A 9,892-nucleotide genomic window follows, 5' to 3' on the forward strand; every position below is an offset into this window, starting at 1 on the left:
AGGGACGGAAGTAGGAACCTGTTTTCTGAACGACCAGCTGGCAAGGGGTGAGGACAGCAGAGAGGAGCTGTACTTCTGCAGGCTGCCCAGGGCTCCATCATTAAGGGTGTTCTTCACCTTCCGGGGACAGGATTTTTGGTTTTGTTTTGTTTTTTTATCTTTATTAAATGTATTGCTACGTATTAGGTGCACACCACAGTTACATTCATCATTGGGATCTTGTGCCTTTACCGACTTATCAGATTCTCATTTTTCCCCATTCCCCAGCCCTCCCCTCACGCCCTCCAGGACTCTTCCCTGTTTACGAAGACAATGTTTCCATGTTTTTTCTTTTCACGTATTTTTTTCTTTTCACATATTTTTTTCTTTTCTCTTTTTAACCTTTCCCCTACCCCTCCCACTTCTTCTACTCTTTAGACTTTCCTTCCTATTACACAATATCAATTGTACATTTTAATCCTTATTTATGCTTGTACTTTTTTCACACAAGAGAAAGAATTCAGTATGTACGCGTGTGTAACTTATCTATTTCACTTAAGAGTTATGTCCTCAATGTGCATCCATTTAGCTATAAATCTCTCTAGTTTCTCGTTCTTTGTGGCTGAGTAGTACTCCGTCTTTTCTACTTTATCCTCTGTCCAGTCGATGGGCACTTGGGCTGCTTCTAAGTTTTAGGTATTACAAATAATGCCGCTATAAACACGGGTGAGCATACAGGACTTTGTATCTGCGTTCACAGTCTGGTGGTCTCGGAGCACAGGCCAAGCTGTCAAGAAAGAATTCACTGGTACCTCTTTCCCCAGTCTGCATGTCCTGTTTGCTTAACCCCAGTCTGTGTCAGAGAGGGACCACGTACCTCTCCCTGGGATGTTGTAGCCAAAGCAGAGACTTAGCCTTGGCTGATGGCACCTGATGACATTGATTATGTTTGCACCTTTCTGTTCTTGACATTTTTGATAGAACACCCATCTAGTATGTATTTGGGCATTCTTCTCTCAGTGAATCCTTCCTGGTCCGTCCTTACCCATCCTGCTGCCCTTCTGTCCATCTGTCCATATTATCTGCCATCCATCCACTCATCCATTCATCATCCATCCATCCATCCACCCATCCTAGAATCTTTGAGTTTACTGGTAAAGTAGTTTGTTGATAGGCCTCTGAATTTTAGCTGGGTATAAGTTTTTGCCAAATATTTCCTAATTTCCTGCAGCTAGATACGGCCATATGATTAAGTCAGGTTAAGGTAAGAGTGCACTTTGCTTAGAGATGCCCTTTAATAGAGACATATGTCCTTCCTCGTTTCTCTTGGCTGGAACGCAGATGTAACAGCTGGAGCTGAAGCAGCTACATTGGACTCTGAGATAAATTTAAGAATAGAAGCTATACAGAAAGATTCCAGGTATGTTGGAGTATTATTCTGTTTTTTACTGCTTACCCAGAATCTTATATGAGAGGAATACATATTCAGCTTGTTTAAGTCACTGTTATTTTAGATTATCTGTCGCTTACAGACAAACTTGACTCTAACAAAAATTTTTCTGTCTCTTGCTCATAGCACCATAGCTTATGTGGCAGAAAAACTAAGCCACTTTCATGGCTCCCTGCAAGTCCTGCCTCCTGTCAGAGGCAGGGAAGAGGAAGAGGTGCGTTTTGGTTTTTCATGTTGAGTTTTAGGTTTCTCTAGAAGCTTCAGATACTTATTCTGATTGTATTCGGGACTCCCAAACCCTCATGCTGTGACCTGGCTAGTTGTTGCTGATCAAGGTGACCCCGTCTCTTCCTCAGCCCCAGTTTCCCCATCTGAGCTTTGGGTCCACTACTGTCCCAGGTGAGCATGGGTCTCTGAAGCTGCAGTCCAGGGAAGGCCAGGCGGGGTCTAAGCAGGGCCTGAGTCCTCGCTGGCTGCCGCCTCCTGCTGTCTCCCGAGCCCTCCTCTCTGAGGAGTACTTGGCGGGTGCCAGCTGGGTTTGTGCTGCTATGGTGGCCAAACACCTTGGTGGCCGCCTTGCCCTCACTCCGAGTGCAGTGTCGGTAGCCTTAGGGCTCACTGTCCAGAGTTCCTGGCTCCTGAGCCAGCCCTTGCTGGTAGATGAGCCTGTATCCGTGCATGGGGAAGTGGTTTTCCTGCAGTCGCACAACTAGGTCTGAGTGGGCTCTTGGCAAGGTTCTGTGTGGGCCCAGGCCTCAGGGACCCATACACCGGCTTTCTCCTCCCACCTCCATCCCTGGGTCGACCTCTTACCTGCCTGTATGCCCTACCTCTGCCTCCTGCAAGAAGCTCTCTCAGGGCTGGGTCAGGCTGGGGCCAAGTGGGTTGTTCACAGCTCACATGCTGAGAGAAAGGCGGGGACAGTGGCTGCCTGTGCCTGTCAGAGCGTGGGGCTGTCACTGCTCAGTCAGCCCGGTCCTGGCCAGAGTGCTCCGGCTAGAGGACACTGTGCTGAGCGACAGTTGTGAGCTGAGAAAGGAGGGTCTGGCCTGCAGCTCGGTAGGTGTTTGTTAAATGAGTATGTGACCAGTTAATGTCAAGGAGAGGCATGAGGACTCGGGACAGGTGGGCTTTGGGAGGAGGAAGGACCTGGGTGGCCTGCAGCACGTGGAAGAGCCTGAGAAGCAGGGTGGCCGAGGAAGGTAACAGCCTGCGAACAGAAACCAGAGGTCCAATCCAGCAGGCCAGGGCAGAACCCTGTAGTCCCGGCCAGGCCTGGGACCTGCGCACAGCCTGTGTCCTGCAGCCCCTCTCACCTCATGCTGCCGACCCTGTCTCGTGGGGACCCAGTACCCTATGGGGTGCTGCGGCTGCAGGACCTCACAGGTGGTCGGGTGGATGCGGGGTCTGGCTGGCTGCGGGTGCCTACGAGGATCTTCCCAGGAGGTGAGAACGAGCGAGTGGTCTGGGGTTCCTGGGTGAACGGGCAGGCCAGGATGGGGCGCCACAGGCTCTGGGCTGTGTCCAGAAATGGGACAGGTGACAAGCAGCCCCCACCTTTCAAATTGAGCTGTGAGTTGGTTTCCTGGGCTGCCGTGACAATGTGCCATAGATGAGTCCACTTAAACCAGAGCTGATTCCCACAGCTCGGGAGGCCAAGTGCACGCCCCAGTAAAGGATCCTTCCTGCCTCATCTTGACTTCTGTGGCCCTGGACCATCCTCAGCAGTCCTTGATGAGTAGCTGTGTCCCTCCCTTCTTGTCCTCCATGGTCACCTGGCTGTATTCGCCCCTGTGCCTGTCTGTATCTCTCCTGTTCTCAAAAGGACTCCAGTCAGGTTGGATTTAGGGCCAGCCTTGCTCCAGGATGACATCATCTGAACTAATTATATCCACGAGGATCCTGTTTCCAAATAAGGCCACATTCTGAGGTCCTACGGGTTAGGACTTTATGTCTTTTGGGGGACAGGATTCTCCCTGATGCGAACTATAACTGACAGTAAAATTCACTCTTGACAAGATTAAGATGCCTTGCTGTGCACTTGGAGAAATGTCAGCAGTGGACCATCGAGCTGTGGACAGGCTCCCCGCCCCATCCCGGGGGAGCCAGGCTGATGCCGCACCAGGTCTCGGCAGCAGGATGGAGAAGTGGGCTCACCCGGAGGGTCCTGCAGAGGCAGAGTGGGCTGGGTGTGCCCCATGCGCTCCTGGGACCTGCTCTGCCTCTCCCTGGGAAGGTGGCCGCTGTGGCTCAGTGTTGCTGTAGGCACGTGTGGGTGGGTTCGAGAGGCGGAAGGGTGAGAACGGCATGATCAGGGCTCCCAGTCAGCCTCGACCTCAGTTTCCTCATCTGTACGGCGGCGGGGTTGGAGGCATTTCTAACGCACAGAGTTGTGGTCGTGCTGTGTGAGTTAGCGCATAGGAGGAGCTGGAAGAGTCGAATGCTTAGGACATCGGTGTGCAGTTAAACGTGAGCCATGCTCAGTGTCTTCCCAGACTCTGCCGTTTATGGTGCCTCTTGTGGCCTTACAGGGCCATGGATGGCGTCTGTGTCTGGGAACAGGGAGGCCAGATCCCGTCCCCCTCGGTCCTGCGTCTTCTGTGAGGCCTCAGGCTGGCTTCTTGCCCTCTCTGGTCACTGTTTCCTCCATGAACAGGGTGTGGAGGTACAGTGCCCGCGTGCCGGGCACTGAGTGAGGCAGTGGGTGACCTGGTCTCACAATTGGCTCTGACGCCATGAGGGAGGCCTGGGTGACACCTCTTGGGACACCCCCAAGTTTGGGGGCAGGTGGAGGCCCCCTACAGCCGCCACCCATTTCCTCCTCCCCTTTCCCCCAGCATACCCTCTGTCTCCGACGGGAACTGGATGAGGTGGCAGTGGTCCCCTCAGAGGCTGCATGGCCGGTGGAGAGCTGGTACCTGGCCTGGCTCTGCAGGGAGCAGTGGGGTGCAGGCCCTAGGGCCCCACCTGGTGAGGGGAGCCACACTCTGAGAACAGGACTGATAGCCAGGTTGGTCCTCATTCCCCAGGCACACTTCCAGTTGTTTCAAGATTCAGGGCTTGTAAATCTGCCTGGCTGCTAATGTGCATGTGTAGCCCCCAAATCAGTATTCATAGTGCTTTCCAAGCCCCACGCAGACCTGCACAGAGAATGGGGATCTGCGTCACCAACAGGCCAGTGTGGCCTCACGTGGTAGTGCTTGGCCCTCCCGTCCCAGCTGTCACCCTGCAAGCAACTGGCCCATCCAGGTCTGTTTCATGCTGTGGTTTTTACCTGCTTGTGCTTTTTTTCTGCTTCACATGACCCCAAGCAAGGTGTCAAAGAGCTATTTAGAGCTCTAAGTTCAAGACGGCCATGTCGGGCCTTGGAACACGCAAGTGTCAGGCAGGAGTTCCGGTACTGCAGCAGAGTCCAGTGTGAATGACTCACGTTCTCAGTGAAGTCCCTTTGCACAGAGACACACGGAGAACATGGAGATGGGTGACTGGTGGGCCAGAGGCCGCGGCAGCCCAGCCCTATGTTTCCCTTGCAAGCCATGGTTCCATACTCACTGACTCAGGGCTCACTGTGGCCTCTCTGACACAAATAACGAGAACAACTGTGTCTCAGTCATTGTGTGGCTAAATTTACCTGGTCCCCCACTGGTGCCTCTGGGCTCGGAAATTCGGCCGTATCTCTGGTCCCCCTGGACAGCGCAGAGGTCCTTGGGATGTGCACTGTCCCTCTGGTCTTGGCCCTCTGTCACCTCAGTGAAGTTCAAGTTTCTGAGGACAGAGGTCCACGCTAGTATTTCATATTCTGTGGTTCTAATAAAGAATTCTTGCGGGGGGTGTGAGTGTATCACTGAAGGCAGATAGCAAAGATTCCTGGGGTTCATAGATTTCACTCCAATGACCCCTCTGATCTTTTATTTAATTCAGGCTGCTTTGCTGGGGGCTGTTTTCTTCATTCATTTGCCCAGCCCTGAGGCTGGAGTATGGTGCCCAGTTGTTAGCAAGGAAGCCAGGCCACACCAAGTGACCTGACTAAAGCTCTCTGCAGTATGTGGCAGAGCCAGGACCTGAACCCAGGTCTGCCTGAGATTGGGCGCTACAACCCTGTGTGGGCGCCAGGACCCTGGGGCTGGCTGCCTCCAACACCCAGGGTTGCAACACTTGCCTGCCAGTCCCTTTCTCTCAACACTCGCTGCCAGAATACCTGTTCGTGGAGTCCAGGGGTGATTTGTACCTCGGGGAGAAGGTGGAACAAGCCCACCTTATGCAAGACACCTCCCCTAGGTCCTCACTCTCCCTAACTGCTCCTCCCTACTTCCCCAAAGTCGGTTAGGCAGGGTCTTGGTCAGCCCAGGCTGCTACAACAAAATGCCACTGACTGGACAGCTTATCTCACAGCTTCAAGGGCTGGGAAGTCCAAGATCAAGGTGCTGGCCACTGAGAGTCTAGGGAGGGCCCATTTCCAGGTTCACAAAAGGCTGCACCTTGAATGTGTCCTCGTGGGGCAGAAAGAGTGACAGACGCTCTCTGTAAGCTCACGAATGTCACTCATGAGTGCCCCACCCTCGCGACCTGATCCCCTCCCAAAGCCCCACCTGCTAGCTCCAGGTTTCAGCGTGTACGTTTGGGAAGCAGCATCCCGGCTGCAGCCTTCAGTGTCTTTGGCTTCCCCCAGCCTCCCTCCAAAGCTCGCCAGTGTGACTCAGTGCCCACCATGAGGAACTGTGCCACCTCCAGTCCCACAGGGGCAGAGAGAAGGTCTCTTAACAGGGAACAGAATCCTAAGGTAGGACATCAGGCCAGGGGTGCAGCACCCACGGTTTTGTCAGGTGAGTGGGCCTGGGAGGTGGCCCCCAGCTGGGAAACATTGGGTCTATAGACAGTGTGGAGTGCGCATGTCACAGCAGGAGAAACATGGTCACAGTAACTGCTGGGTGGGTTGCAGGGTGACTCCGTGTCACCAGGGGCGGAGGAAATGTGATGCTGCAGGACTTTCCTGTAGGGTACAGGTCTGCACCCTCATGATGCTGGAGGCACGTGTAGGAGGGCAGCTGTTAAGTAACCACATGGCATTCTGATCCCCCCATTCCAGTTTAGAAAAGGGGGTTCACTTTGTCAAAGCATACTTCGCACCTTCATAGTCGTTTTTACCCTCCTAGCAGCTGCATGGAGTAGGTGGGAACAAGTAACCTTTCTCTTATTTTACCACTGGGAAAACTGAGGGCCAGAGCGGGAGGGAGATTGCCCAAGGTCATACAGCAAGCCTGTAGCAGAGGAGAGAAGATCCTGCTTTTTCCAAGTAAAGTGTTTTCTGCCCCAGTCAGAGCTGCTAAGGGGGAGTCCTGTCCACATTGATATATACCACTCTTTTGCTTATCTCTAGATACTTAGTCCTTTTTGTCCCAACCACAACCCTCCTGGTCAGTACTGTAATCAGTCTCATCTTGCAGATGTTGACAGGCCCATCTCAGCGAATGCAAGCAGGTGCCTGCTTCCCTTTCTGGAGTGAGTTGTGTCCACCATGAAGCTGTGGCACCCCACACACATACCTCGCCCCCATGTCAGTGTCTGTGGGGTACTGTCTCCTTTCCTCTTTCCACCTCAGCTCTAGGTGGTAGGGACCGTGAGTAAGCAGCAGACAGGGTCACTGTGGGATGTGTGGTGGCCAGGTGCTGTTGGTGCTCCTAGAAGGAGGGTGGCCTGCGAAGACAGAGGACAGCCCCACCAGCTGTCTGAGCCTTGAGCCTTCCTGCTCTGATTATCCCAGCGTCATCCATCCCTGGGGAGGAGAGAGCAGCATCGAGAAGCTGGGCATAGGAGCAGGGGACCCCGTAAGTCCAGGAGCTTGGAAGGGGCTGAGCCTGGATGTGTGGGACGGAGATCCATGTGCAAAAGCCAGGCCATAACTGGCAGCTGGCCCCAAATAGCAGCTACTAAGAGAAGGGACTATCAACCCGCTGGCTGGTGGCTCAGGACTAGAATTTCCTTCCCCAAAGAATGTTCCCAACAGAGTAACAGTTGACAGTAAAAACATATACATATACTCTTCCTTTCTAAGTTATCACTTTTTCTAAGTGAAAACAAATCCTGCAGGTAACACATGCATTCACGCACACACTGAAAAGATTTTTAAACAATAGGAAAATCTAGATCTGTTTGTTCAGGATGGCAGCCACTAGCCACATGTCCATATTCTACAAATTCTACAAATGAAATGGACTAAAGTGGAGTCAGACTAATCACCTTTCAAGTCCTCAGTAGTCCCATGTGACTAATAGTGATGGTGAATGTGTAGATACAGAGTATTTCCATCATTGCTTGGAGTTCTATTGGATGGCACCAGCTACACAGGAAACTAGCGAAACCTACCACCAGCCAAAAAGTGAAGTTTGGAATCTGTTTGATTCCATTAGTCCCATCTTGTGCATTGACAGGTGCAATATCCACCGAGATCACATTCCAGAGTTTATAACCCCACACACATACACAGTATAAGCTTCTTAGCCCTATCAGTAAAAAATTATATTTTCCTTTTATTTATTGATGAAGAAACTTGAGGCACAGGTAGGAAAAAGGGTGCATAAGGAAAGAGTTGGAATAGGTCCACGCCAAAGAGACTAAGTCCCTCCTCATTTGTCCAGGGTGGGTGGGGTGCGGCCAGGCTCCAGTGACTTTTTCAAACCCCTGTACAGCCCACTGAATTGTACCTGAGAGAGACCCAGGCAAACAAGTGGATCTAGAAATTTTTATTGCTTTCCTGAAATTTTCACCTATTATTTTCTGATGACAGTAATAATACTAATTTAGAATCATTGTAAAAATTTGGAATGCACAGGAAAGTGTAAAGGAGAGAGAAATCATTGAATCTCAGCATGAAAAAAGTGCTGGTTTCCACCCCAGCCACAGGGCCAGGGGCTCTGGGTCCTCCACATCCTCCCAGGGCCTCAGAAGGATCTGTCCTTACTGTGATCTCTGTCCTCATGGACTGGGTCATAGTTAATTTAAGACCCTTGATCCTTCATGCAGTTGAGAAGACTTTCTGCATGGAAGCCAGGCCTGGCCCTTGCTGACCCTCTTCCTTGTCACTGTCTTATCTTGTCCTTGTTTATGTCCACAAGCTCTGCATGTAACCACGTGAGGAGCCTGTAGCTGGTTATGTGGTACAGAGATAACCCCGACTTGGGACTTGAGCTTTCGAAATCTTAATGGTATCTCGATGAACAGGAAGCTTTCCTACATTTGGTTGTATCAGCCTTTTCTTTTAAGGTTTCTCTCTCTCTCTCTCTCTCTCTCTCTCTCTCTCTCTCTGTGTGTGTGTGTGTGTGTGTGTGTGTGTGTGTATACACTGTTCAGAATTCTTTCCCTACCAACCAATTACGAAGATGTCCGTCTTTATTTTCTCCCAGAAGCTTGTTGTTTTCCCTGTACCATTAAGCAAGAGTGTCAGGACAGAGTCTGCTGTCCTGACACTGATTTTGTCTGACTGCTTTTGGGGTCTTCTGTAAAGAAGAAGCCAAGTGTCATTTCCCCTCACAGGGGCAACCAGTTATCCAGCACCTTTTACTGAAAAGCTTGTCCTTTCCATTGTCCTGCTGTGACTGTTCAGAAATCAGTGGACTGTGTATGTGTGGGTCTATTCCCGCACCAGTACCATGCCCTCATCAGCAAGTCTTCACGTCGGCAGGGAAAAATCCTACCCCTTCTTCAAGCGCATCTTAACTGTTCCCAGCCCTTTGCTCTCTGTGCTCTCTCACCACTCCTTTGGGGTCTAATTGGGATTGCACTGATTTTGTAGGTCAGTTTGTGCAGAATTGATACCTCAACATATTAAGTCCTCTTCCCTGAGGACCAGCTCTACCCTTCTAGCCCTTCATCCTGAAGGGATAAGTGGTAGGTTATGTGTGTATGTATGTAAGTTGTATGTTATGATGTTTAATCTTATAGCCTAAGCAGGCACCAGGAGGTCTTAGGTGAAATGATTAAGAAAACAGACTCCAGACTGTCAGGGTGCAAAGCCCAGCTTGGATGCTTGCTAACTCTGCATCCCCAGTGAGTCACATGACTTCTCAGTGGCTCAGTTTCTTCTGCTATAAAATGGGAATGATAAAAGACTTACCTTACAGGGTTCCTTTTTCTTTTTTAACAATACTGGGAATTGAAACCAAGGGCCTTACTCATGCTAGGCACTGAGCTACACATCCAATCTCTTCTAATTCTGTTTTGAGACCAGGTCTGCTTACTTTACCCAGTCTGGCCTCAGACTTGCAACACTTCTGCTTCAACCTCTTGAGGAGCTAGGATTACAGGTGCTTGTCCCACGGCACCTAGCTAGTGTGCCTTTTAAAGAATTAGCATAGTTACTGCAAGAAGGCACTTAAAGAAATGTATGGCACATGGTAAATAGTAAATTGGAAATATTATTTATTTCTGAGTAGGTAATATATTCATAGAATTCAAATATGTATATAT

The 9,892-nt window shown here is 50.8% G+C and overlaps 1 protein-coding gene across 1 annotated transcript in view; it reads left to right on the plus strand.

Moving 5' to 3' along the window:
* Window positions 1–1,578: 1,578 nt before the first annotated feature.
* Window positions 1,579–9,892, plus strand: part of Rin3 (Ras and Rab interactor 3) — a 97,285-nt gene continuing 88,971 nt past the window's right edge. Inside the window, exon 1 of the mRNA XM_019205252.2 lies at window positions 1,579–1,643. Coding sequence (XP_019060797.1) covers window positions 1,594–1,643 — 50 coding nt within the window. The 5' untranslated portion in view covers window positions 1,579–1,593. The remainder of the gene's footprint in view (window positions 1,644–9,892) is intronic.

The sequence above is a fragment of the Fukomys damarensis genome, unplaced genomic scaffold, assembly GCF_012274545.1.
Source record: "Fukomys damarensis isolate Sample0158 unplaced genomic scaffold, DMR_v1.0_HiC HiC_scaffold_21, whole genome shotgun sequence".
Lineage (NCBI taxonomy): Eukaryota > Metazoa > Chordata > Mammalia > Rodentia > Bathyergidae > Fukomys > Fukomys damarensis.